The following is a 27,509-nucleotide window of genomic DNA, read 5'->3' as shown; positions in this document are numbered from 1 at the left end:
AGCCCGTGGCGCCTGCTTGAGGCCGTACAGGGACCGGTTTAGCCGGCAGACCAGATCCGGACGATCAGCGTCGACGAAGCCGGTGGGCTGGCTGCAGTAGACAGTCTCCGTTAGAGTGCCATGGAGGAAGGCATTCTTGACATCGAGCTGATGAATCGCCCAGTCACGGGAGAGGGCGAGGGAGAGGACGGCGCGAACAGTGGCGAACTTGACGACGGGGCTGAAGGTCTCGTCGTAGTCCACTCCGGGGCGCTGTGTGAAGCCCCGAAGGACCCAACGGGTCTTGTAGCGGTCGAGGGAGCCATCCGAGGTCAGCTTGTGGCGAAATAGCCACTTGCCGGTGACCACGTTGGTGCCTGGTGGACACGGCACCAGGTCCCAGGTGTGGTTGGCCAGGAGGGCCGCGTACTCCTCCTCCATAGCACGACGCCAATGTGGGTCGACGAGGGCAGTGCGAACGGAGGAGGGCATCGGGGAAGCGTCGGGTGGAGTGCTAGAAGTATCGGCTGCCAGGATCAGCCGGTCGACGGGGCGAAGGACGCCAGCGGCGCGTCGAGTCACCATCGGGTGGACGTGTCCGGGGTCGCGGTGGATGGCGACCGGGTGGTATACGGATGGCTCGGAGCGGACCGCTGGAACGTCGAGAGCGGCGGACGTGGCCGGCTCGCGGCGGTGATAGGCGATGGCGGGGTCGGCGAAGCGGGTCGCGCTCGTCGACGGGCCTGAGTCAGGGGGCGCCGAGGTAGTGGCGTGGCCGCGACGGTGGTAGACGAGCGTGGGGTTGGCGAAGCGAGCCGGGGTCGACGGGGCCGCGCGTGGCGCAGGCGGGGTCGACGGGGCTGCGTTTGGTGCAGGCAGGATCGATGGGGCCGTGCATGGTGCAGGCGTGGTCGACGGGGCCGCGCGTGGCACAGGCGGGGTCGACGGGGCCGCGCGTGGCGCAGGCATGATCGTCATGTCCGCGCGTGGCGTAGGCGGGGTCGACGGGGCCGCGCGTGGCGCGGAAATGGGCGCGAGCTGTGGCGTCATGGCTGCACGAGGAGCAGGTAACGGCGCAAGATGGGGCGCCGGGAGTGGGGGGGGCGGGTCGGACTCGAGGAGGGAGTCAAAATCGGTGGGTGGGGTGGAGCCTGCAAGGGGAAACACATCTTCGTCGAAGACGACGTGACGAGAGATGATGATGCGGTGGGAGGTGAGGTCCAGGCACCGATACCCCTTGTGGTCAGGGGAGTAGCAAAGGAAGAGGCAGCGAGTGGAGTGAGGAGAAAGTTTGTTAGGGGCGGTAGCAGAAATGTTAGGGTAGCAGGCACAGCCGAACACGCGCAGGTGGTCGTAGGAAGGGGTTGTGCCGTATAGGGCGAAGTGAGGTGTAGGGTGGCTCACCGCCTTCGAGGGAAGACGGTTGAGGAGATGCGTGGTGGTATGAAGGGCCTCTGCCCAGTAGGTGGCAAGGAGAGACGCCTGAAAGAGAAGGCAGCGGATCATATTGGTGGTGGTGCGAATCATGCGCTCGGCCCGGCCGTTCTGAGCAGAGGTGTAGGGACACGAGAGACGCAACTGGACGCCGTGAGTGAGGAAGAAAGAGCGGGAGGCGTTGTTGTCGAACTCGCGGCCATTGTCGCACTGTAGGGCACGAACCGGGCGCCGGAACTGGGTGGAAACCCAGGCAAAGAAGTGAGTGAGGGTGGTAAACATGTCGGACTTCAGCCGAAGGGGGAAAGTCCAAAGGAAATGGGAGTGGTCATCCAGAATGACCAGGTAGTATTTGTAGCTGGAGAGGCTAAGGACATGAGATGTCCAGAGATCACAGTGGACAAGATCAAAGGCCTGAGCAGCCCTGGACGTGGAAGTGGAAAAAGGAAGACGAGAGTGACGGCCGAGCTGACAAGCATGACAGAGGCGCTCAAAAGAGCCCCGAGTATATGATATGTCGGAGTGGTCGGAAAGCTGGGACATGACGTCAGGTCCAGGGTGCCCGAGGCGACGGTGCCAAATGGCAGAGGAGGTGGTGGTAGTAGCAAGAGCATGTGATGTGGTGGTAGTAGTAAGTGTAGGAGATGAGGCTACTCTGGTGTGGGGAGTGGAGGGCAAGTGAAGAGAATAGAGGGGGCTGGAGCTATCACAGCGAGCGAGCACAGCATGTGTGGGAAGGTGGCGTATGGTGAGGCCCCAGGGGTCGAACTCCATAGAGCACTGGTTGTCACTAGTGAAGCGACGAACCGAGAGGAGGGGATGAGTCAGTCCGGGAGCAACAAGGATGTCGTTAAGACAGAATGGTCCTAGAAGAACCGATGTACCTACTGAGGTGACCGGGAGGGTGGAACCGTTGCCGACGACGATGGAGGTAGGATGTGAGGGGTGGGGTGGATGGGAGTGGAGTAATGAATTGGTGGTGGGGGTAGTGTGGAAGGAGGCTCCGGAGTCAACCACCCAATCGGTGGTGGTTCGGGGAGGTGGAAGTGGCGAAGGTACGGTGTGAGCGGAGAGGGCCAAAGAGGGTGCCCTGACAGAGGCAGTAGGAAGGGAGGGGGATGACACGGGCTCAACCGCAAGGGAGGCGATCGCAGCACGTGGGAAGACAAGCGGTCCAGGCACGTGACGGCCCGCCTGAGGGTGGACCTCGACGCAGTCCCGAAGAATAGGGTTCCAGACTGGATCGAAGGACACGAACATGCCCCGGATGAGCTGGCCGTCGTGGAGGAGGACACGCACAGTCACGAGAGCGACGGGCGGGGGTGACGCCATGAAATCGATGTGGGTGGGGACACCGCTGGTAGGAGAAGCGCAACGGCGCGAGGAGCGCGGAGGGCCGTCCAGAAGGACCCGCGCAGCCACGAGGAACGAGTCGGGCGGTGTGGCTGGGACGTCGGGTGCAGGGGCGCGCGGCTTCTGGCGTCTCCAGGTGCGGGCACTGCTTGGCACACCCTGGTGCACGGCGAGGGCGCACCCGGCACGGCACGCCCTGGTGCACGGCGCGGGCGCGGGATGGCCTCGGCGCAGGGCTGGTACCCAGGCGCGGCGCTGCCGGGTTGGGTAGGCTGGCGCGACCCTCGGCCAGCGCAGCCTCCTGGCGCGGTTGAAGCACGCGTGCAGGGGCGCGCGAAGCGGAGGGGGGCGCGGTCGGCCAGGCGGCTGCGACCGGGCGGGGACGCGTCGGGGTGGCGTCCAGAAGGGCGGGGTGGGGCGCAGCACTGCTGCGGCGGTCGGAGACGAGACGCGCGTGGGGAGGGGCGCAGCTCTGCTGCTCGGACTCCTGGGCGCGGGGAAGGAGCGGCGCACGGGCGACGCGGCAAGGCAGGGGCGCAGGGCAGTCGGCTCGGCGGGTGGCGCGCCCGGCACCGGCGCCAGAGCAAGGAGCCGCGGCTGGTGGGGAGAGGAGGAAGGCCGGTGGCTGAGGGGGCCGGCGGCGGCTGGGGGCAGGCCGGCGGCTGGGGGCAGTGGCCGGCGGCTGTAGTGGAAGGAAGACCTAAACCTAATTTGATACCATGTAGAATAGTGAACCCATAACCCTAACCGGGGTTGGGTGGTGTATTAATAGAGTTGAGTAAACTGGGCCAGGCCCATTACAGAGGGGCAAGACAGTAATTACCCCAAACCCTAAACGGGTATTCTAACACCTTCTATTAAGCGAGTGGTTTAATTTATAATAATATAACGTGATCGTTTCTCGACTGCCTTTTTCTCTTTCTCTCTTAACCGTAATTGCGAGCCCCGCGTGGAACGCCTGTTTATTTACTGCATTCTATTGTATGGTGTACTGTTCTTTTGTATTAAATGTGTGGATGTATGTGAAAGGGAAATGTGCCCTTGGGCCATTTCTAAGTATTTTGGTGATTTAGTGTCCAACACAAGTGCCTAAGTGTAAAAAGGTGGACAAAGTACAAATCAAGGATAAAGGTATGTTTCTCAGACTTAGTACATTGTTTTAGAGACTAATGTATTGTGTCTAAGTGCTGGAAACAGGAAAAATCCGATTGGAAATGTCTTGGCTCGAGCAGCCAAGAATCTGCTCAGTCTGGGAGCACCGGACAGTGTCCGGTGCGCCAGGCTGGCTTGAGCAAAGTGGCTGCTCTCGGGACTTCGACGGTGGTGTACGGCTATAATTCACCGGACTGTCCGGTGTGCACCGGACTGTCCGGTGGGCCGTTCACAGGCGAACTCGTCGCTCTCGGGAATTCATCGGCGACGTACGGCTATAATTCACCGGACTGTCCGGTGAGCCAACGGTCGGCCGGGCCAACGGTCGACCGCGCAATCTGCGCGGGACACGTGGCCGAGCCAATGGCTAGAAGAAGGCACCGGACTGTCCGGTGTGCACCGGACATGTCCGGTGCGCCAACGGCTCTCAGGCTGCCAACGGTCGACTGCGCCATTTATGGAAAGAAATCGGGCACCGGACAGTGTCCGGTGTGCACCGGACTGTCCGGTGCGCCAGTCGACAGAAGGCAAGATCAGCCTTCCTAGATTGCTCTCAATGGCTCCTAGCTGCCTTGGGGCTATAAAAGGGACCCCTAGGCGCATGGAGGAGCATACCAAGCATTCCTACAACATTTCTAAGCACCAAGACATCGATTCCGCGCCTTTGATTCTTTGCGATAGCAATTAGAGCTCTAGTTGAGTGGTGAACTCATTGAGTTGTGTTGTGAGCTCTCGTTGCGACTTGTGTGCGTGGTGTTGCTGTGATTTCTTGTCTTGAGTGCGTTGCTAATCCCTCCCTTGCTCCGTGTTTCTTTGTGATCTTAAAGTGTAAGGGCGAGAGGCTCCAAGTTGTGGAGATTCCTCGCAAACGGGATTGAGAAAAATCAAGCAAAACACCATGGTATTCAAGTGGGTCTTTGGACCGCTTGAGAGGGGTTTATTGCAACCCTAGTCCATTGGGACGCCACAACGTGGAGTAGCCAAGCGTTGGTCTTAGCCGAACCACGGGATAACCACCATGCCATCTCTGTGATTGATTTCTTGTGGTTATTGTGTTTTGACTCCTCTCTAGCCACTTGGCAATTATTGTGATAACGATTAACCAAGTTTTGTGGCTTAAGTTTTCAAGTTTCACAGGATCACCCATTCACCCCCCCCCCCCTCTAGGTGCTCTCAATTGGTATCAGAGCCGTTCTCTTCACAAAGGGACTAACCGCCCGAAGAGATGGATCCTAAGGGGAAGGGTATCGTGATCAACGATAAAGAGAAGGAATCCTTTGTCAACGAGCCAAAGGACGACAAGCCCACCGACTCCGGCTCGGGCCATAGACGGAAAGAAGGGAAGAAGAAGAAGACGAGGCGCATCAAGGAGATCGTCTACTACGACGACAGGGATGAGTCTACTTCCTCCCAAAAGGACGACGACCACAACGACTACGAGAGAAGGAAACCGGTTAATTCGAACTTTTCTTTTGACTACTCTCGTATTCCTTAAAGTGCAAATGCTCATTTATTATCTATTCCACTTGGTAAACCTCCTCATTTTGATGGAGAGGACTACGGATTTTGGAGTCACAAAATGCGTAGTCACTTTTCTCTCTCCATCCTAGTATATGGGAGATTGTAGAGAATGGAATGCACTTTGATAGTTTGGATAGTCCCATGTTCATTAATGAGCAAATTCATAAGAATGCACAAGCTACTACTGTTCTCCTAGCTTCATTGTGCAGGGATGAATATCACAAAGTGAGCGGCTTGGATAACGCCAAGCAGATCTGGGACACCCTCAAGATTTCACATGAGAGGAACGACGTCACCTTGCTCACCAAGATGGAGTTGGTGGAGGGCGAGCTTGGACGATTCGCGATGATAAGGGGCGAGGAGCCGACACAAACATACAACCGGCTCAAGACCCTTATCAATAAAATAAAGAGCTACGGAAGCTCGCGATGGACGGACCACGACGTCGTCCGATTGATGCTAAGGTCCTTTACCGTTCTTGATCCTCATTTGGTGAATAACATTCGTGAGAATCCCAGGTACACCAAAATGTCGCCCGAAGAAGTCCTTGGAAAATTCGTAAGCGGGCGAATGATGATCAAGGAGGCGAGGTACGTGGACGACGCATTGAATGGTCCAATCAATGAGCCTCAACCCCTTGCTCTCAAGGCAACAAGAAGCAAGGAGGCGCTACCTAGCAAGGTGGCACAAATTGAGGCGGCCGGACTTAATGATGAAGAGATGGCCCTCATCATCAAGAGATTCAAGACGACGCTGAAGGGTCGCAAGGGACAGCCAAGCAAGACCAAAGCCAAGGGGAAGCGCTCATGCTTCAAATGCGGTAAGATTGGTCATTTTATTGCTAACTGTCCCGATAATGAAAGTGACCAGGAACACGGGAGCAAGAGGGAGAAGAAAACGAACTATAAGAAGGCAAAGGGCGAGGCACATCTTGGCAAGGAGTGGGATTCGGATTGCTCCTCGTCCGACTCCGATAATGAAGGCCTCGCCGCCACCGCCTTCAACAAGTCATCCCTCTTCCCCAACGAGCGTCACACATGCCTTATGGCAAGGGAGAAGAAGGTATGTAGTCGAAACTCTACTTATGCTTCTTCAAGTGAGGACGAATCTAGTGATGAGGATGAAATAGATTATTCATGTTTATTTAAGGGCCTAGATAGAACCAAGGTAGATAAAATTAACGAATTGATTGATGCCTTGAATGATAAAAATAGGCTTTTAGAAAAACAAGAGGACTTGTTGTATGAAGAACATGACAAATTTGTAGAAGCTCAAAAATCTCATGCCTTAGAAGTTAAGAGAAATGAAATGCTTTCTTGTGAATTATCTTCTTGCCATGAGACAATTTCTAGCTTAAGAAGCATTAATGATGATTTGAATGCTAAGTTAGAAATAGCTAGTAAATCAACAACTTGTGTAGAAAATGTTGTTATTTGCAATAGATGTAAAGATTTTAATATTAATGCTTGTAGTGAACACATAGCTTCTATTGCAAAGTTAATTGATGAAATGGCCAGTCTTAATGCCCAACTTAAGGCTAGCAAAAGTGATTTTGATAAACTAAAATTTGCTAGGGATGCCTACACGATTGGTAGACACCCCTCAATTAAGGATGGGCTTGGCTTCAAGAGGGAAGCCAAGAACTTAACAAGCCATAAGGCTCCCATCTCTGCCAAGGAGAAAGGGAAGGCCCCTATGGCAAGTAGTACTAAAAAGAACCATGCTTTTATGTACAATGATAGAAGACAGTCTCATAGGAGTTGTAATGCTTTTGATTCACATGCCTATGACTCTTATGCTATGTATGCTTCCAGTTCTTCCTATATGCATGGTAGAGATATACCTAGGAAAAATATTCATCATGTGCCTAGGAAGAATATTGTTCATGTTCCTAGAAAAGTTATGAATGGTCCCTCTACAATTTATCATGCTTTAAATGCTTCCTTTGCTATTTGTAGAAAGGATAGGAAGATAGTTGCTAGGAAATTAGGGGCAAAATGCAAGGGTGATAAAACTTGCATTTGGGTCCCTAAGGAAATTGTGACTAACCTTGTAGGACCCAACAAGAGTTGGGTACCTAAGACCCAAGCCTAAATTTGCCTTGCAGGTTTATGCATCCGGGGGCTCAAGCTGGATTATCGACAGCGGATGCACAAACCATATGACGGGGGAGAAGAAGATGTTCACCTCCTACGTCAAGAATAAGGATTCCCAAGATTCAATCATATTCGGTGATGGGAACCAAGGCAAGGTGAAAGGTTTAGGCAAGATTGCAATATCCAATGAGCACTCTATCTCTAATGTGTTTTTAGTTGAGTCTCTTGGATATAATTTACTATCTGTCAGTCAATTATGTAATATGGGATATAATTGTCTATTTACAAATGTAGATGTGTCTGTCTTTAGAAGATGTGATGGTTCACTAGCTTTTAAGGGTGTACTAGACGGCAAACTTTATTTAGTTGATTTTGCAAAAGAGGAGGCCGGTCTAGATGCATGCTTAATCGCTAAGACTAGCATGGGCTGGCTGTGGCATTGCCGCTTAGCACATGTGGGGATGAAGAACCTTCACAAGCTTCTAAAGGGAGAACACGTGATAGGTTTGACTAACGTGCAATTCGAAAAAGATAGACCTTGTGCAGCTTGTCAAGCAGGTAAACAAGTGGGAGGAGCACATCACAGCAAGAATGTGATGACCACTTCAAGACCTCTGGAGATGTTGCATATGGACCTCTTCGGACCCGTCGCCTATCTGAGCATAGGAGGAAGTAAGTATGGTCTAGTTATTGTTGATGACTTTTCCCGCTTCACTTGGGTGTTCTTTTTGCAGGATAAGTCTGAAACCCAAGGGACCCTCAAGCGCTTCCTAAGGAGAGCTCAAAATGAGTTTGAGCTCAAGGTGAAGAAGATAAGGAGCGACAACAGGTCCGAATTCAAGAATCTTCAAGTGGAGGAGTTCCTTGAGGAGGAGGGGATCAAGCACGAGTTCTCCGCTCCCTACACACCTCAGCAAAATGGTGTGGTAGAGAGGAAGAACAGGACGCTCATTGATATGGCGAGGACTATGCTTGGAGAGTTCAAGACCCCCGAGTGTTTTTGGTCGGAAGCCGTGAACACGGCTTGCCACGCCATCAACAGGGTCTATCTTCACCGCCTCCTCAAGAAGACCTCATACGAGCTGCTAACTGGTAACAAACCCAATGTATCGTACTTTCGTGTATTTGGGAGTAAATGCTACATTCTAGTGAAGAAGGGTAGGAATTCCAAATTTGCTCCCAAAGCTGTAGAAGGGTTTTTATTAGGTTATAATTCAAATACAAAGGCGTATAGGGTCTTCAACAAATCATCGGGTTTGGTTGAAGTCTCTAGCGACGTTGTATTTGATGAGACTAATGGCTCTCCAAGAGAGCAAGTTGTTGATCTTGATGATGTAGATGAAGAAGACGTTCCAACGGCCGCGATTCGCACCATGGCGATTGGAGATGTACGGCCTCAGGAACAATTGGAGCAAGATCAACCGTCTTCCTCAACTATGGTGCATCCCCCAACCCAAGATGATGAACAGGTACCTCAAGTGGAGGCGCATGATCAAGGGGGAGCACAAGATGTTCAAGTTGAAGAGGAAGAAGCACCTCAGGCACCTCCAACCCAAGTTCGAGCGACGATCCAAAGGGATCATCCCATCGACCATATATTGGGTGATATTAGCAAGGGAGTAACTACTCGTTCAAGATTAGTTAATTTTTGTGAGCATTACTCCTTTGTCTCTTCTATTGAGCCTTTCAGGGTAGAAGAGGCCTTGCTAGATCCGGACTGGGTGTTGGCCATGCAGGAGGAACTCAACAACTTCAAGCGCAATGAAGTTTGGACACTGGTGCCTCGTCCCAAGCAAAATGTTGTGGGAACCAAGTGGGTGTTCCGCAACAAACAGGACGAGCACGGGGTGGTGACGAGGAACAAGGCTCGACTTGTGGCAAAAGGTTATGCCCAAGTCGCAGGTTTGGACTTTAAGGAGACGTTTGCTCCTGTGGCTAGGCTAGAATCAATTCGTATTTTGCTAGCATATGCCGCTCACCATTCTTTCAGGTTGTACCAAATGGATGTCAAGAGCGCTTTCCTCAACGGGCCGATTAAGGAGGAGGTGTACATGGAGCAACCCCCTGGCTTCGAGGATGAACGGTACCCCGACCACGTGTGTAAGCTCTCTAAGGCGCTCTATGGACTTAAGCAAGCCCCAAGAGCATGGTATGAATGCCTTAGAGACTTTTTAATTGCTAATGCTTTCAAGGTTGGGAAAGCCGATCCAACTCTTTTTACTAAGACTTGCGATGGTGATCTTTTTGTGTGCCAAATTTATGTCGATGACATAATATTTGGTTCTACTAACCAAAAGTCTTGTGAAGAGTTTAGCAGGGTGATGACGCAGAAATTCGAGATGTCGATGATGGGCAAGTTGAACTACTTCCTTGGGTTCCAAGTGAAGCAACTCAAGGACGGCACCTTCATCTCCCAAACGAAGTACACGCAAGATTTGCTGAAGCGGTTTGGGATGAAGGACGCCAAGCCCGCAAAGACGCCGATGGGAACCGACGGACACACTGACCTCAACAAAGGTGGTAAGTCCGTTGATCAAAAAGCATACCGGTCCATGATAGGTTCTTTGCTTTATTTATGTGCTAGTCGACCGGATATTATGCTTAGCGTATGCATGTGTGCTAGATTTCAATCCGATCCTAAGGAGTGTCACTTAGTGGCTGTGAAGCGAATTCTTAGATATTTAGTCGCTACGCCTTGCTTCGGGATCTGGTATCCAAAGGGGTCTAACTTTGACTTGATTGGATATTCAGATTCCGACTATGCTGGATGTAAGGTCAATAGGAAGAGTACATCGGGGACGTGCCAATTCTTAGGAAGGTCCCTGGTGTCGTGGAACTCTAAGAAACAAACTTCCGTTGCCCTATCCACCGCTGAGGCCGAGTATGTTGCCGCAGGACAGTGTTGTGCGCAACTACTTTGGATGAGGCAAACCTTCCGGGACTTTGGCTACAATCTGAGCAAAGTCCCACTCCTATGTGATAATGAGAGTGCTATCCGAATAGCGGAAAATCCTGTTGAGCACAACCGCACAAAGCACATTGACATCCGGCATCACTTTTTGAGAGACCACCAGCAAAAGGGAGATATCGAAGTGTTTCATGTTAGCACCGAGAACCAGCTAGTCGATATCTTCACTAAGCCTTTAGATGAAAAGACCTTTTGCAGGCTGCGTAGTGAGCTAAATGTCCTAGATTCGCGGAACTTGGATTGAATTGTAGCATACATGTGTTTATGCCTCTGATCATGTTCATTCTGCATTTTGTTGCTTATTGTGGTGCTCAAGTTGTACAAGCACTCCCTGGATCTCACAAGTCCTTGTGCCAGTGATGCACATACGTAGGGGGAGGTGTGTTACAACTTGACCGTTTGAGACTAACCATATTCTTGAGTTTGGTTGTTTTAGTCTCAAAGGAGGATTGAAAGGGAAAAGGTGGACTTGGACCATGCAAGACTTCCACTGCACTCCGATGAAAAGAGTAACTTTTCCAAGTTCATCTTTATACTCTTATTGCCTTTGTACTCTTATTTGAAGATTTTGGTGAGGCAATGGGGTTAAAGGGCCAAGATTGATCCCGTTTTGGTGCTTGATGCCAAAGGGGGAGAAAATAAAGGCCAAAGCAATAGATGGATCAACTACCACTTGAGAAATTTTGAAAATAGTAGATTAGAGCTTTTTGGTTTGTCAAAACTCTTTTATTGTCTCTTATGTCAAAAGTTGGCCTCTTGTGGGGAGAAGTGTTGATTATGGGAAAAAGGGGGAGTTTTTGAAATCCTTGATCAAATTTCTTTGGAAAACCTCTCTTTATGTCTCTACAAGTGGATTTGACTTAGAGATAGGAATTTGAGTTTGATTTGCAAAAACAAACCAAGTGGTGGCATAGAGTGATCCATATATGTCAAATTTGAATCAAAACAACTTTGAGTTCTTAGTTGAATTGATTTTGTACTTGTTCTACTTGCTTTATGTTGTGTTGGCATAAATCACCAAAAAGGGGGAGATTGAAAGGGAAATGTGCCCTTAGGCCATTTCTAAGTATTTTGGTGATTTAGTGTCCAACACAAGTGCCTAAGTGTAAAAAGGTGGACAAAGTACAAATCAAGGATAAAGGTATGTTTCTCAGACTTAGTACATTGTTTTAGAGACTAATGTATTGTGTCTAAGTGCTGGAAACAGGAAAAATCCGATTGGAAATGTCTTGGCTCGAGCAGCCAAGAATCTGCTCAGTCTGGGAGCACCGGACTGTCCGGTGGTGCACCGGACAGTGTCCGATGCGCCAGGCTGGCTTGAGCAAAGTGGCTGCTCTCGGGACTTCGACGGCGGTGTACGGCTATAATTCACCGGACTGTCCGGTGTGCACCGGACTGTCCGGTGGGCCGTTCACAGGCGAACACGTCGCTCTCGAGAATTCATCGGCGACGTACGACTATAATTCACCGGACTGTCCGGTGTGCACCGGACTGTCCGGTGAGCCAACGGTCGGCCGGGCCAACGGTCGACCGCGCAATCTGCGCGGGACACGTGGCCGAGCCAACGGCTAGAAGAAGGCACCGGACTATCCGGTGTGCACCGGACATGTCCGGTGCGCCAACGGCTCTCAGGCTGCCGACGGTCGACTGCGCCATTTATGGAAAGAAATCGGGCACCGGACAGTGTCCGGTGTGCACCGGACTGTCCGGTGCGCCAGTCGACAGAAGGCAAGATCAGCCTTCCTAGATTGCTCTCAACGGCTCCTAGCTGCCTTGGGGCTATAAAAGGGACCCCTAGGCGCATGGAGGAGCATACCAAGCATTCCTACAACATTTCTAAACACCAAGACATCGATTCCGCGCCTTTGATTCTTTGCGATAGCAATTAGAGCTCTAGTTGAGTGGTGAACTCATTGAGTTGTGTTGTGAGCTCTCGTTGCGACTTGTGTGCGTGGTGTTGCTGTGATTTCTTGTCTTGAGTGCGTTGCTAATCCCTCCCTTGCTCCGTGTTTCTTTGTGATCTTAAAGTGTAAGGGCGAGAGGCTCCAAGTTGTGGAGATTCCTCGCAAACGGGATTGAGAAAAGGCAAGCAAAACACCGTGGTATTCAAGTGGGTCTTTGGATCGCTTGAGAGGGGTTGATTGCAACCCTCGTCCATTGGTACGCCACAACGTGGAGTAGGCAAGCGTTGGTTTTGGTCGAACCACGGGATAACCACTGTGCCATCTCTGTGATTGATTTCTTGTGGTTATTGTGTTTTGACTCCTCTCTAGCCACTTGGCAATTATTGTGATAACGATTAACCAAGTTTTGTGGCTTAAGTTTTCAAGTTTCACAGGATCACCTATTCACCCCCCCCTCTAGGTGCTCTCAGTATGTATGTTTGCGCTCGCATAGAGAACGATCTGGTTGAGGAGCCCAAAGAACTCGCAAGAGAAGCCCCTAAGCAGCAGTCGGTTGGTGGAGGCAAGTGTCCCTTGACCCATCTCTGCCCTATACATTCTTTAATTCACCTCCCGCATTTCACATTTATACCTAAGGATTGACTAGCTTTTGTTATCCATGTCCTTGTCTACCTATTTGGGTCGGATTATTATTGTTTAGCTTTATGCTATTGCTCAACTCTAATCAATGAATATGATGAGAATTATTTATGATACGCTGTTTTCCTTCTTATTTATGATATTATGCTTGTGGCATTTAAGGGGGCTCGAGCGGTTTCTCGAGTGCCTCTCCGTAAGGACCTGTTCGTTGGATGACCGTCCGGAAAACAGTGCAACCATGAGGGTAGAGTGCGACGCCCTTAGCTGAGTAATTAGAGGAACCGGGGTGTAGTTCTCTTAGCGGTCGTGCCGTCAATGGGGCTCGGTGTATGCGGCTCGCTCCGCCAAGGTTGATTTGTCCCTTTGGGAGGAGTGCGGTACATTTAGGAAACCTAACGGGTGGCTACAGCCCCGGGGAATCTTTGTAAAAGCTACGTAGTGATACCCTGCTGGGTCACCTTGGTAGTGATCAATGGAGAGTCATGATCTCCGGGCAGAAAGGGAAATCACGGCTTGTGGGTAAAGTGCGCAACCTCTGCAGAGTGTTATGAAAACTGATATATCAGCCGTGCTCGCGGTTATGAGCGGCCAAGGGAGCTCCAGTGATTAGTGGTACTTGATCAGAGATGTTTAGATTACAGGTGGCAATGTGATTGATGGTTTTTGGTATTGATTATGGTAATGGTAAGTGGTACTCTTTCCGTTTGGAAAGAAGTACGCTTGGGTTAATAACGTGGGTTAATTCTAAAACTTGGCTTTCTCTACTAGTAATAATAATCTGACCAACTAAAAGCAACTGCTTGCCTTACCCTGACATAAAGCTAGTCCACTGTAGCCAAATAGGACACTTACTGAGTATGTTGATGTGTACTCACCCTTGCTCTACACACCAAACCCCCCCATCCCCAGGTTGTCAGCATTGCAACCACTGCTCAGGAGAAGATGAAGCCGTGGAAGGAGACTTTCAGGAGTTCCAAGATTATGATGAGTTCTAGGCGTGGGTTAGCGGCAACCCCCAGTCGGCTGCCTATGAAGGCCGCGTTTATCTACGTTTCTTTTCCGCACTTTGATTATTATAAAGACTATGTGGATGTCTCAGACATATGATGTAATCGACTATTATTTCCCTTTTATATTATGATTTGAGCACTGTGTGATGATGTCCATGTTATGGAACTGTTGTGTACGTGAATTGCTGATCCTGGCATGTACATGGTTCGCATTCGGTTTGCCTTCTAAAACTGGGTGTGACACGTGTGGGAGGGAGACTGGGTGTGGGGATGGGCGGTCGGCGGCGGATGGGACTAGTGTTGGCGCTGGGCGTGTGGCCATGGGAGTTTAGGGTTTTTTGGGCTTCAATTTCATGGGCCTCATTTTGAATATTGTCTATATAATTGTTAAATTTATATCTCGGGTATCCACTAGATACCCACGGGTAAAATATAATATTCATACCCTACCCGATATTCTTCGGGTATCCGACCCGATAAGACTCTGTACCCATATCCATATCCATCGAGTACGAAACCTGTGGGTATCCATACCGCAGGTCCAACTGCCATCCCTAGTGTGGTCCTCTACTCCTTTGCTGGCTCCTCTGCCCCCCGACGTCCAATCTCCTCTGCAGTCTGCACAAACTGACTGTTGGCTCTTGTCTTGGCCTGGACAATCTGGTAAGTGGTAATCCTGATTGTATATGCATTCCATTAATCCAGAGTGTATTAGACAATCTGGTAAGCTGACTGCATATGGATTCCATTATTGCATAGTAGATTAGAGGTGAAATGATTGTCTGAAATTATAATATATTGAGATTTCCCTATATCGTTTAAAAAACTACGTTTAAACTTTATTTAAAATGTTAAAAAGTCAAAACTCCACCCATAAAGGTTTTAATGTTTCGTTGTTTTAATAATCTTATCGCTAATAATAATATACTAATATATTTTACATAAAACTATATTAGCTTAATTGATCTTTACCTAAAACACTATTATTAGAATGAAATCCAATTCCAAAGATCCAAATGGTATCAATCACAGTCACTGCTGCAAAGTTACTGTTACCAATAATTGGGATCGATATCATAGAAAAAAACTTCTCAACTTTAATGCCAATGTTCGTGAATGCCATTCAATAAGAGGAAGGTTAGGTTGATTTTAAAACTTAGGGCCTGTTTGAGAGAGCTTTGCTTCAAAAACTTCAGCTTTGATTTTCCAGTTTCACTATAAAACAGCTCCAGCAAATTGTTAAGGTGAGTTCTAGGAGCGTTTGGTTTGTGTATGGACTCCAACTTCTATAGTACAATTGATTTGTGTGGGTTTCCTTGATTATCCTTGATGATTAGTGTGTTGTCGCCAGAGAGAATGGAAGTTGTATGTTGCGTAACCAGTGGCATGGTGGGTAATTTTCGTACAGCTTCATGAGGAGATATAAAAACAGTGTTTTTCAAGCACCCTGTAAGGAGCTTCATGAATTTCATGAAACGGGGCTCTAGTTTCATTTTTTTTAAAACTAAAGCTCGTGGAGCTGGACGTGTTTGGGTTGAAGAAGTTAGAACGAAATTAAAATTCTTGAAGTGAAGCTCTCCCAAACATGGTCTTACTCTCTCCGTCCCAAAATAGATATATATGTAAATTATATTTATATGTTATTTAATAAATATATAATTAGTTTAAAACAAATTATATTTTAGATGAATTACATTTGGGTTTGTTCGGTTATTCCTATCCCATATGGATTTGATGAGATTGAAAAAGATTATAAATTTTTTTGATTTGTTCGGGATTAAAACTCATTCAATTTCACTCAGTCCATATAGATTAAGAGCAAAACGAACATGCCCTTAAACGGTGCAACATCACCAACCCCATGGAATATCGGTTCTGCTATCTTAAAATTTAATTTATTCTGTGCTAGGATTATTTTAAAATGAAAGAAGCACTATCTCACAGCTGATAATAAAGCGCAAAAAACTAATGGCAACGGAGAAATAATAATCTCAAATACGGCGAACAGAGACCGGCGGCGCGGGCGAGGTGGAGCTACGCATCCTGATTAGGGTTTATGGCGTGCTGACTTGGGCCGGCCTCAAAACTGGGCTCAGCGGGGAGTGTGTACAGTCCATAAACGGCCCAAAAGTTGAAAGAAAAGAAAAAAAAGTAATGAAATCCAACGGGATTTTCCGGCATCTAGCGAGTACGACTAGCGCCCCACGCTGCCGACCCGATCCAAAATCCGACCGTTGTGCAGCGCAGGAGCGCTCCCCTTCTCCTCCCTTCTGAACAGCTTTTCCGCCCGTCTCCACTGTTCACTCTCCAGTTGCGACTTGCGAGTCTTCCTGCAACTAGCGCGCACACCGAATTGTTGGCAAGAGAGAAACCCTTCCTCGTCCCGTTCAACCGGCGCCGCCGACTCGCGTGTTCCTCCCCGCGTCCTCGTTCTCCTTGCTGCTGGACCCGCTAGTGGGGATCGACCTGATTTCTCCTGTGCTGGTAAACCCTAGCGCTCTTTCCACCCCTCGCTTTTTTTTTGCCCGCATTCGCTGTGACGTGAACGACTGAAGCGAAACCGTGACGTTCCTACGGTACTTGAGCCCGTTTGGTCCAGTTGCGGCCATTCCTGGGATGCCGCGTATCGGCGTATGTGGATTTATTCGCTGTTCCGAGTTAGCCCTCCGTGTGGCCACACGTTTTGAGCACGCGCCCAAGGTCTCAGTGGGGTTCATAATCCATCAGTTAGGGGAGCGAGCGATTCGAAAATTCTTTCGTTGTTAATTTTTTGGCAGAAGCAGATCGGATGCTTATGTAAAATCCCAGTTAGATCTTGGTTGACTAATATAGAATATGTGCGTTTTGATGTTATTTATTGGGTTCACTAATTTAGTGGTGCTTCCGTTTATGCCATCTAAATTGAAAGTGATATCATACAGGTGCGCAAAGAAAGGTTGTGCAGTTACATCACCAATCTAGGCACCGTCTCCTCTACGGTGCTTGTTCCCCTGGTTATGTACTTCTGAATTATGATCCAGTTTTGCATGTTTGCCGTTTGGTGATACGTCGAATCCATATTAAATTAGCACCCCCAGAGCTTATTTCAGATCTTGTTCAGTTTATGTACAACAGAAATACCGTATAGAAGTCACCATTTATTGTTTCTATGTTCTGATTAGTTTCTCTTTACAGTCAATTGGATATTACCCAGGCTTTCAAGGTAGAAAAGAAGCTTTTTGTTCCATCATGGCCTTATCAACTCCAGCGTCTATTTTGGTTGACGAGAACCAACAGATAAATAGAGGTGAGATTGCATTTTTTGTCAAAAACTAATTTGTGAAAAGGAATTTTCCTGAAATAGATACATTTTTTTATCTGTATGTTCAGGTAAGAGGGCCGATGGACCAAGGGCCAAAGGGCTGAAGCCATCCGAGAATCCTGGCAATCAAGGGAGGAGAGCTCTTAAGGATTTGTCCAACTTCTCTAAAGGCACTGGTTTGAAGGACACTTCCACCCTGAAAGAGAAGTCCCAGCAGAAGCCTCGTAGTAATGTGGCCAACACTATTAAAGGCAATGCTTTGAAGGACAAGCCCATCCTGAAAGAGAAGTCCACCCAGGAACAGAGGTCAAAAGCTCTTAAGAACCCAATGAAAATTTTAGTTGATGAAGAGATCAAAATGTGCCATGAGTGGGCTAAGGATGGGGTGGAGGGATTTCACTCAACACAAAATAATTCTCAAAAGTTGGATAAGGATCTGCTAGACAAACGTATGATTGTTCTTCTTGGTTCTTAAATATGTGTGTGCGAGCGTGCACGTGTGTGGTGTATGGCTAATTATTCATGTTATTTAGGTGTCAAGAAGAAAGTGGCGGCAGTAAACTCAGCCTTGTGTGGTTGGCCAGATACAGTATTTGATTCTCTAATGTATCCATCTATGGTATGTGGCCCAATATCACACATTCAAACAGTACTTTTTCACAGTTGTCTAATGTATTAGGGATTTATTTACAAAATCATGGCCCCATTTCTTATGACCACCACAGTCCTATGCAAGCTCATGATTAAGCAAACAGAACTTGTTATTATTAAGAATGAGATTTTAGAGTGGGGAAAGTATATGTTACTTGATTGTGTAGTTCTCCTTATTAACTGATACAGTTGTTACTGGTCAGCTGGAATCATGGGGTAAACCAGTAAGGGCTTGTTCGGTTATTCCCAATACACATGGATTGGATGGGATTGGAAAAAATTGAGAAGAAGTTTGACTTGTTTGGGATTCAAACCAATCCAATCCCGCTCAATCCACATGGATTGAGAGCTAACCGAACAAGCCCTAAAATGATTAATCACCCAGCTTTCTGGTAGTAACGGGTAACTACTATCACAGAAGTTTATATTGTGTTATCTACTGACAAGCTTGATCTTGTTTGGTTGCCCCAGTACCTTATAGTTTTGACAAAGCTATGTTTGTCAGGTAGTCATTACTCTCATAACACTTGCTTACTATAAGAAAGTATACTCTGGAATTTAAAACATATTTAATAGTCAGCCCATTTCTGGATATTGGAATTTTCCCTATGCCAATAATACTGAAGGAACTGGCTATGTATATGAATTGTTTCACAAGACAGCATCTTGCCCCCATTGTAGGTTATTTTAGGAAAAGGATATGGTCAATAAAAATCATTAAATGTAGCATGTGTGTAGAAGTTCAGTAACAGTTGGTTCATATTATTTACTTAGCCATCTTGTCAACTGTATGTGCCTATGTATAGTAGTTTGGATTATGACCTGCTATTGATCCATCATTTACACCAACAACATGAATTCACATCCATTCAATTGCTTTGCTCTTGTTATACATATAACTATGCAATTAATTCCAATTGTAAAATGTACACATCGAATCAAGTAGCAGATAATACTAGAAATATGATGTTCTAGACCACACCTTTTTTTTCATTTCCTTTCCTTTTTTTTCTCCCATGCACTGTCATACCAGAAACATATCTCTTTATGATTCAGGAGGTTGCTGAGCTTTTTTATGAACAAAACGTGCTGGAGGTGGAACCTGAGATTCTCCCGGACATCAGTTGGCGTCTCTCTAGTTCAGTAGGTAGGTTTCTCGCTTGTCTCGGACAAATGTTTTTTCAGTTACGTTTTACCTGCTGTACTTGCTGGGTGTTGCTATCCTACAGCTGCTATTTTTTTTTTTTGTCTCTTTTGTGTTTTCTCGTTGATTCAAAATAATTAGTTCTTTCTATTGATTATATTTCAGTTCTGATTGCATTTAGCTTGTGCTTTCCATGCAGATGGTAAAGCAAAGATTGATGAAGACCGTCTTACCGATGCTGAGCTTGACCAGTACCATTCTTTGGAGAACAATCCAATTATTTTTGAGCTGAGAGACGAGCCAGCGATCCCGCAGCTGGGAGTGTATTGAAGAATCTGTGCCAGCAGGACAGAAAGCTCTGTTTGCTTGCTGCTTGCTCTGGAGTCTGGAGTTGTCTAGTCTAGAATTCTAGTAGGTCTTGAACCTGGTGTTTTCCCCAGCTATGTTCTAGTGGGATGTTGGTGATGTAGGATTTCAGTTTGAGTACTGGTACCAGTTCCAGCTGAAGCGACAGCCTTATGGCTGCTGATGGGTGATGGTTGTGGAACAACGGGCGATATAATTCTAATATTTTCAGCAAACTAGTCTGTGGTCTCTATATTTATTCTCGTGAATCCTAAACAGTGCTAAGTTTTTTTTGGCCCTAATCTATGGTCTCTATAAAATCGATATTATTTTTACTATTTTAATCACTTTTAGCTTTTACTATTTAGATCTTCTCCTAAGTCACTAAACTTTAGTCACTTCTACTCTAGCTTCTGGGATCCTTAGGAGGCGTTCTCTGTGTGATGTAAAATCTCTACTTGCTCGCATATATAGATTTGTCAAAGCAATCGCTGTAATATCCATATTTATCTTTGTAATATATGAGTTTGATAACGAAAATCAGTTGCCATATAAGACGATCTTGATATATTCGCGCATTACAAAATTTTACATCACTTCTGCATAATTGTTTTTGTAATATAAAACATTACATCACTTCCGCACATTTTTTCCTATTAAAAACTGTAGTGCGTGCAGCAGAGAGTGCGTGATTCGCCCGCCGCCCGCCAGTCGAATGGCGAGAAATTTGCCATTACAGAGATCCTTAGGTGCGGCTTCGACGATTTGGAGGCGTAAGCGAGGGATTCGCTATTATGAAAAACTAGGGGATAGCCCACACTTCAAAATAGACATGACCACGCCATTACACGGATAGAAAAACGATTAGTATCGTTGATACTGTCGCCGTCTCCAGCGCCGTGAGCGCCGTCGAGATGTCCCTTCTCTCCTTCTCCTAGCAGACATCTTCCTTCTCTCTTCTCTCGCACGGGTGCCCCTTCTCTCCTCTCTCGCACCAGAGCTCGCAGCTGTGGCGCCGGTGAGCAGGTTGCGGTCGAGGAGCAGCGAGGTCAGGCGTGGCAGGGCGGCGAGGGAGGGTGGCCCGGTGGAGCATGGCGAGGGTGGCGGGGACGCGGCCCTGGAGGCGGTTGTCGGCGAGGTACAGCAGCTTGAGGTTTGGGAGCGCGCGGGAGGGCCTCCGGGATGAGGCCTGTGAGGGCGTTGGACTTGAGCTGCCAGCCTGCCACGCACATCTCATCTTCTTGCAAGATTGCATGCATGAAGCCCATGAGCTGCCACGAGCAGGAGCAGCACGCGGAGCTCGCCGCCGCCACGACCAACAGCGGCTTCGACTGGCTTGAGGACTCCGTCTCCTTCCTCACAGCAGACGTTGACGCCGCCGGCTGCGGCGGCTACGGGTGGTGGTCGGACGATCCCGCGACGGCGGCGGCTGCGGCGGCGGCAAGAAGGGCGGGGGAGCAGGATCTGGCCGCGATACGAGGTGGGCGGAGCAGCTCCTGAACCCGTGCACGGCCGCCGTCGAGGCCGGCAACCTGACGCGCGTGCAGCACCTGTTCTACGTGCTCGGCGAGCTCGCCTCCTTCTCCGGCGACGCCAACCACCGCCTGGCCGCGCACGGGCTGCGCGCGCTCGCCCGCAGCAGGCTCCCCGCCGCCGTCGGGCCGGCGGCCGCGGCGGCCGTGCGGGTGCCGCCCTGCGACTGCCCCACGCCGGCGTTCGTGGGCACGGAGCCGCGGCTGTTCCGCGCGTCGCTCATCAGGTTCCACGAGGTGAGCCCTTGGTTCGCGCTGGCCAACGCCGCCATGGAGTGCCTAGGGTGCGTGCCTGTAGCGAGAATAGGGAGAAGGGTAACGGATGTAGAGACGACGTGAGTGTCACTGGTTTAATCGTAGACGTTACCTTGTAATTGCGTGGTCATATCTATTTTAGAGTGTGGACTGTCCACTAGTTTTTCATAACAGCGAATCCCTCGTCTACGCCTCTAAATCGTCGAAGCCGCACCTGAGCACCTCCATAATGGCAAATTTCTCGTCGAATAGGTCAGTGTGCACGCGTGACCGCGAAAAGTTGTTTCGACCTCCTCGGCTGCTGCTTTCCGCTGACCTCGCCGTGCCATTGAGATGTCATAGAACCTGCCGAGCCGGTCGCAGGCGCGAGGAGAATGGGGACGGAGGCCGACGCCGCAGCCGTGGATTCGCTTCGGTCGCAGATCCCGTTCCAGACCGACGGGGAGCTCATCCTCCCGCCGCGCGATGTGGGGCTCGTCCTCGTCGACCTCTGCAACGGCTTCTGCACCGTCGGCGCCGGGAACCTCGTGAGCCCCCTCCTCCTCCTCCTTTTTACTCACCTTCGTCTCTGGGTTCTCGTGTGTTCGCCGCCCCCTTGGTTATGCTCGCGTGGGGTCGGGATTCGGGAAAGATGTGCGCGTCATGATTCTGTTCTGTTCATCGCTTGGTCGTCGTCCTCATCATCATCATAACACTGATATGTGATATGGTGTTTGGTTCACATATCAATCGACTACACCGTGATCCGGTAACATTCGATTCTGTTTGTTTCGGTTCAACAGTAATAATCCGGTCAAGCCGCAGAAACTTGATACCGCTGCGGCTGCCCCACGAGCGTGAATCGTTACGGTTTGGATATTGTCTTCTCCGCTCCGCATCCTGTGTGTGTATTTTCAACTCGACGCGTTCGTTCCTATGGCGGGTCCGCACACACCCGCAAGGATGGCGGTGGCGGCTAGGCTCTACCATTCCCGTTCGCCCGGAACTGCAGGGCACTTTCGGCGCCATGGCGAGGTGGCTTGGTGGCAGCCGGATCTGTGGCGGCCGGCTGATGCCGTGAGGCCAGGGCCAGCACATGCAATGCAACGCTAGGCTATGGCTCAGGCCTCAGGGCGGTGGCGGCGCGGGGAGCGGGCTGCATCTCGACCCCTTGGCGTCGTGCACTCATGACGAGTTGCAGCCAATGCAACATGGGCATAGCACCTGTTGAAGGTTGAAGAAGGTTCCCGCTGCAGAAGAACCAAACAAATTCCATAATCATCAAAATTTTGCGTTTTTATATCCTAGCCCCAGTGTACTTCACATTGCATTTGTCGTTTGCGTTTACAGTTGCCGACCAAACAGCACCTTAAAACCGTTCGGTTCCATAGGAACAAAGGGTAAGCAGCGCTGTTATTTTGTTGGGATCTGGGATAGGGACATAAGTGATCCTAAACTGGATTCATTATCCTATTCGGTTGTATCGTTGTATTTTTCCTTTATCTTCCCTCTGCCTTTTTTAAATCTGTTTCCTGCTCGGCATAAGAACTTCTCGCCAGTATTTGGATATGCACAGTGCATAATGCCCCGTTGACCACTATCTTAGCTAGACCTGGCATTTCTGTCGATCCTACGAGACCGCTTTGTTGTTATCTAGTATATCAAACACATGATGTCATCGTTATATTAGCATGTGCTCTTCTTTCCTCCTTGCGATTTCGTAAATTCCCGTCTCCTTCTTTGGTTCATGCGTCGTGCTGTTAGTAGGTTATCGTTGTTTCATACGAACTATTTTAGACTGACCGAGTAATTTGTGCTTTCCATTCACAGGCTCCTGTTGCGCCAAATAAGCAGATAAGTAAAATGGTGGAAGAGGCCGCTAGGCTCTCTAAGCTGTTCTGTGATAGAAACCTGCCGATCTTTGCATTCCTGGATACCCATTATCCAGATAAGCCGGAGCCACCGTATCCTCCTCACTGTATCATTGGTACTGGGGAGGAGAACTTCGTTCCAGGTTGGTGTTAAATATTTCAGAACTGTTACCCAATTTGGTGCTTAGTTTTAATTTCTTGTTAGAGTGTGTTTGGCTTTAGGAACCAAACCTGTCCCAAATGATGTGGTGCGACATGAGTCTGTGAGTCCATTCCATGAATTTTGGTGGAACCACCTCGTTTTTATGCCTGTACTAATTATTAGCTTGAGATAGAGAATCAATCCATTTTATTCAACAAACTAAACAAAAAAAAATTGAGGAGTGAGAAAATGATAAACTACCGCATTCCTCAAACCGAACACATCCTTAATGATTTGTACTGACAATACAGGAGAAGGACAATGAAATATGGTTGATTTTCTGTGTGACCAATTTCATTTTGCACTGTGCAGACCTGGAGTGGTTGGAAAAGGAGCCAAATGTGACTATAAAGAGGAAAAGTTGTATTGACGGTTACATCAGCTGCATAGAGGAGGACGGGTCTAGTGTTTTTGTTGACTGGGTGGGAAAATATCAGATCAAAACTGTGAGTTGTCTTCTAATACAGAAGGATTTCAGAGATAGGACTCTATTGTATTGTGTATGACTTGGGGGCATGGGCTCAATGCAGGTCTTGGTACTCGGGATATGCACGGACATCTGTGTTTTGGATTTTGCAAGCTCAACTCTGGCTGCTCGAAATATTGACCGAGTGCCTCCATTACGAGATGTCGTGATTTATTCAGAGGGGTGTGCTACATATGACCTTCCTGTTGAGATCGCTATGAATATCAAAGGAGCTCTTGCCCATCCTCAGGTACCGTATTACTGATGTCCATACATTAAAAAAAATCAACCGTGCACTATGGGAATTTTCAGATGACCACAATCACATTTGTATATATGTGAAAAGAACGAACAAAAATTTAACCTCGGAGAAATACTATACCTAGAAATTTTCAAGATGAAACTGCTCAATCCATTTACACATTAGGGTGGTTGCTTTTTCTCCATATACAACACCTTTACAAAATTTATTTCATGCCAACATCAAGATTCAAGAAACGCTTGCACATACAAAAAAGAAAGAGGACCATTTCGTTCCCAAAATGAACATACTAGCATCGTAGGCGCACTACGCCTCACCGGCATGCGAAGCGTAGCGAACGAATGAATAGCGCGTTTAATAAAAACGGGTGAACAGTACACTAAATGCGATGAACGGTAGGTAAACAGTGTCTGATGGCCTGTGCATGCTCGAATTTATTCCCAGTTGAGGGAGTATCATATATACTTACCACCTTGTTTGGTTAAATTTATTTTAATCAGTAGGCTCTGCACCTCCGCCATTATTGTCCATTCAAAAAAATACCACCTGCATGGTTCTTGAGAACTTAAGTGCTGATTTGGTGACCATGAAATTGAATAGCAAGGAGATTCCTCTCTTATGGATCTCCTCCATTTATCTGGTCACCAAACTAGCTCTAAAGGGTTACATTAAAAGATATTGCTCATGTGTTAAGTTTTTACAATCATCAGTTGTAAATAACATTCTTTTGGAACCAGTAAAGCATTACTGGACATAAACTGGATGCTCTGTAAGAAATGCTGAACGAAGAACATTACAATCAACTTACCATTCAATATGCAGGACCTGATGCATCATATTGGACTCTATATGGCCAAAGGAAGGGGTGCAAAGGTTGTTGACAGGGTGGTTATTGAACCTTGAATAAAAAAAACTTCCCTCATCGTAGTGATGTTGCTAGAGTTTCCTGTCTTCTCATCCTTCCATTGTAACAATCAGATATATATGCGTCTTAGCATAAAGTTGTTGAGATACTAATGCTAGCGACAACTATGTTGACTTGTCGAGTATGTAGAGATGGGCTCATCATTTTGTGGTGAGCTTGTACATATTTCCTGAGATTACTTTGTCCTGCCAAACATGCGCCAGTTCTCCATTGGTTGCTAATGTTCGGCTCTGGGATTGTATATTCGTATTTAATAAAAGTACTCCCTCCTATTCCAATTCGAATTATAGGATATTTTGATTTTTTTTAATATATGACTTTTGCTATCTACAGTATTCGATATCTAAATACATAACAAAATATATCAAAAAGGCAAAACGTCTTACATTTTAGAATAGTGGAAGTATAAAACTTTTCTTGGTCTCGGTGAAAAAACTGTTCGTTGAAAGGAGATTTCTAATACTGACTATATTGCTGGGATTATTTTTTTAGTATATTTAGAAATAAAATATATGAAAAGACATCTTTATACTATGTATTACTCATCCGTTCTAAATTATAACATGTTTTAAGTTTCTCAAGTCTTATAATTTGAGATAGAGGGAGTTGTATCATTCACTTTTTCTCCTTTGTAACATAGAATCATCGGCCTACAGGTACAGAGCACATGCTTGCTGTCGATAAACTGAGGAAGCAAAGGAATAATCGGATAATTAATATAACAAAGTCATGCCTATGCATAGAAATACGAAAAAACAAGTCAGATGAATAGTAGAGGATGCATTGTTGGAACTCGCGTTGCCGGGCAGATTGCTTCCAATAGGGGGTTGAGTGAGTTGGGAACACGGTTCAACTGGAGGCAGCAATTGATCTGTTAATCTAGCCTCTCAAGGGCACTGTAAGGGGGTATTTATATGTGTCTGAGCGCCCAGCGTCTCGGATTAAGGACACATGTGCCCTCAAGCGCCTAGGTCATTCCCGGAATATTCCCATAAAGCAAGGTTATAGACCGTCATTACATAAAAGCATTTGCAAATCGGGCCCGTAATACAACCGGTCGCGCGGGGCCTGTTGCAATGGGCCGAATTCCTCGTGAGCCTTCGTGTTCGACGAGGACGCGGGGCGGGGCGACCTCGTCGTGGGCCTTCGTCTTGCAACGTGTTGGACGAAGGGTGGGAGCTGTCGATCGTTTTGCCTCCGTTGATGCAGCAAGACTGACGAAGGCATCGAGCGAGGGGTTGATGCAACGAGACTGACGAAGTTCATCGAGCGAGGGGTAGTGTCTTCGCCTTCGCCCCAACATTTGCCCTCCGAGGGACCAGTTCGACTGAGTCATCTGGTGCCGAAGACGTCGCTAGATGGTGGAGACGCTGCCCTCGCTCGAAGTGGTTCCGCTAGGGCTGGGCAAAAAACCCGTAACCCGAAACCCGAACCCGGAATACCCGAACCCGAACCCGAAATATCCGAAACCCGAATTTTGTTCGGGAATTTCGGGTAGCAACTTGCAAAACCCGAATTTATTTTGGGTAATTCGGGTATCACAATCGGGTACCCGAAATACCCGAATTACCCGAACTTTCATGTGTCATGTACTCATGTCATGCTTAATTTTTAATTTGTACATCTATAATTATGTGTAAGTGTGCATAACTTGTGATTATAGATAGCTTATGTTTTATATGTCCATGTATATCATTATTCAAACTATGTTTTTATACTAATTTAATAGAGTATATGTGTTTTTATGAAGCCAACATAATAGTTCGGGTAGTTCGGGAATACCCGAACCCGAACCCGAAATTCCGGGTACCCGAATTTTCGGGTATTGCAAAACCCGTTGTAATTTCGGGTATCAATTCTCAAAACCCGAAATTTTAAAAACCCGAATTACCTGACCCGAAAATTTCGGGTAACCCGAACGCCCACCCCTAGGTTCCGCGGGGGTTTTTGATGTGACCGTTGATGGACGCGGTACTGTTGGACTGCGGGTTTCCCGAAGCGTCGCGTCCTGTGTATAAAAGGGGGCGGGGCGGCGCGGGTCAGGTACTCTTTCTGCGCGCCGTGAAACCCTAGCCTCCTTTTGAAGCCGTTCGTCTGCTCGCTTGCCCTCCTTGCTCTTGCTCGTCGGAGAACTGGCCCGCGTGAAGCAGACCGCCCGCCGCCGCCGCCGGTACGTAGCCATGTCGTCCTCTTCTTCATCTGCTACTGATACACCGCCGGCCGGCGCATCGTTCGAGGACACTTTTTGAGCAACATGGCGGCGGAGGAGTTGCATCCTGGTGATACAGTGGAGTTTGGCGTGTCGCGGATTTTCTCGGTCCATGTTCGGGACATGCAGCAGCTTGGATATTTTGGCAGCGGAGTTGGGCGTGTCCCGGGGGCGGAGGAGGTCCCCGAGCCAGAAGGCGAGTTGGTCGTTTTTTAGGCTTTTTTCACTGCTGGCCTTCGTCTGCCCGCACATCAATTCGTGGCCGAGGTCCTACGGAAGTTCGAGGTCCAGGTCCACCAGCTGACGCCGAA

The 27,509-nt window shown here is 48.2% G+C and overlaps 2 protein-coding genes across 7 annotated transcripts; both read left to right on the top strand.

Annotated features, from left to right (window-relative positions):
- The first annotated feature begins 16,172 nt into the window (after nt 1–16,172).
- Nucleotides 16,173–19,835, top strand: LOC100275076 (uncharacterized). Of its 6 annotated transcripts, none has more exons than XM_008683375.3 (7): nt 16,228–16,540; nt 16,978–17,034; nt 17,231–17,342; nt 17,426–17,806; nt 17,891–17,976; nt 19,065–19,155; nt 19,352–19,835. In XM_008683375.3, the coding sequence occupies exons 3-7, from the start codon at nt 17,285–17,287 to the stop codon at nt 19,480–19,482; spliced, it is 747 nt and encodes a 248-aa protein (XP_008681597.1). In that variant the 5' UTR covers nt 16,228–16,540; nt 16,978–17,034; nt 17,231–17,284; the 3' UTR covers nt 19,483–19,835. The 6 variants fall into 6 exon arrangements, with proteins under 6 accessions (XP_008681595.1, XP_008681597.1, XP_008681596.1 ...); XM_008683374.3 differs by having other exon boundaries at nt 16,978–17,049; XM_035967857.1 differs by lacking the exon at nt 16,228–16,540 and adding an exon at nt 16,668–16,893.
- A 1,675-nt stretch (nt 19,836–21,510) lies between these two features.
- On the top strand, nt 21,511–25,162 carry LOC100192753 (uncharacterized). Its single transcript, NM_001137951.1, is given in 5 exon segments — nt 21,511–21,811; nt 23,094–23,277; nt 23,649–23,782; nt 23,867–24,052; nt 24,887–25,162. Coding segments are annotated over 5 exon segments (738 nt in total). The 5' UTR covers nt 21,511–21,658; the 3' UTR covers nt 24,968–25,162.
- The last annotated feature ends 2,347 nt before the right edge of the window (nt 25,163–27,509 follow it).

Source organism: Zea mays, chromosome 5 (genome assembly GCF_902167145.1).
Source record: "Zea mays cultivar B73 chromosome 5, Zm-B73-REFERENCE-NAM-5.0, whole genome shotgun sequence".
Classification (NCBI taxonomy): Eukaryota; Viridiplantae; Streptophyta; class Magnoliopsida; order Poales; family Poaceae; genus Zea; species Zea mays.
This window is presented reverse-complemented; position numbering and strand designations above follow the sequence as displayed.

Bases quoted from the DNA above. Each gene is read 5' to 3' on its own strand.
- LOC100275076 (XM_008683373.3), top strand. From the start codon at position 17,285: ATGGCCTTATCAACTCCAGCGTCTATTTTGGTTGACGAGAACCAACAG. The intron at 17,343-17,425 runs GTGAGATTGCAT...CTGTATGTTCAG, and splicing joins GAACCAACAGATAAATAGAG to GTAAGAGGGCCGATGGACCA. The intron at 17,807-17,890 runs GTATGATTGTTC...CATGTTATTTAG, and splicing joins TAAGGATCTGCTAGACAAAC to GTGTCAAGAAGAAAGTGGCG.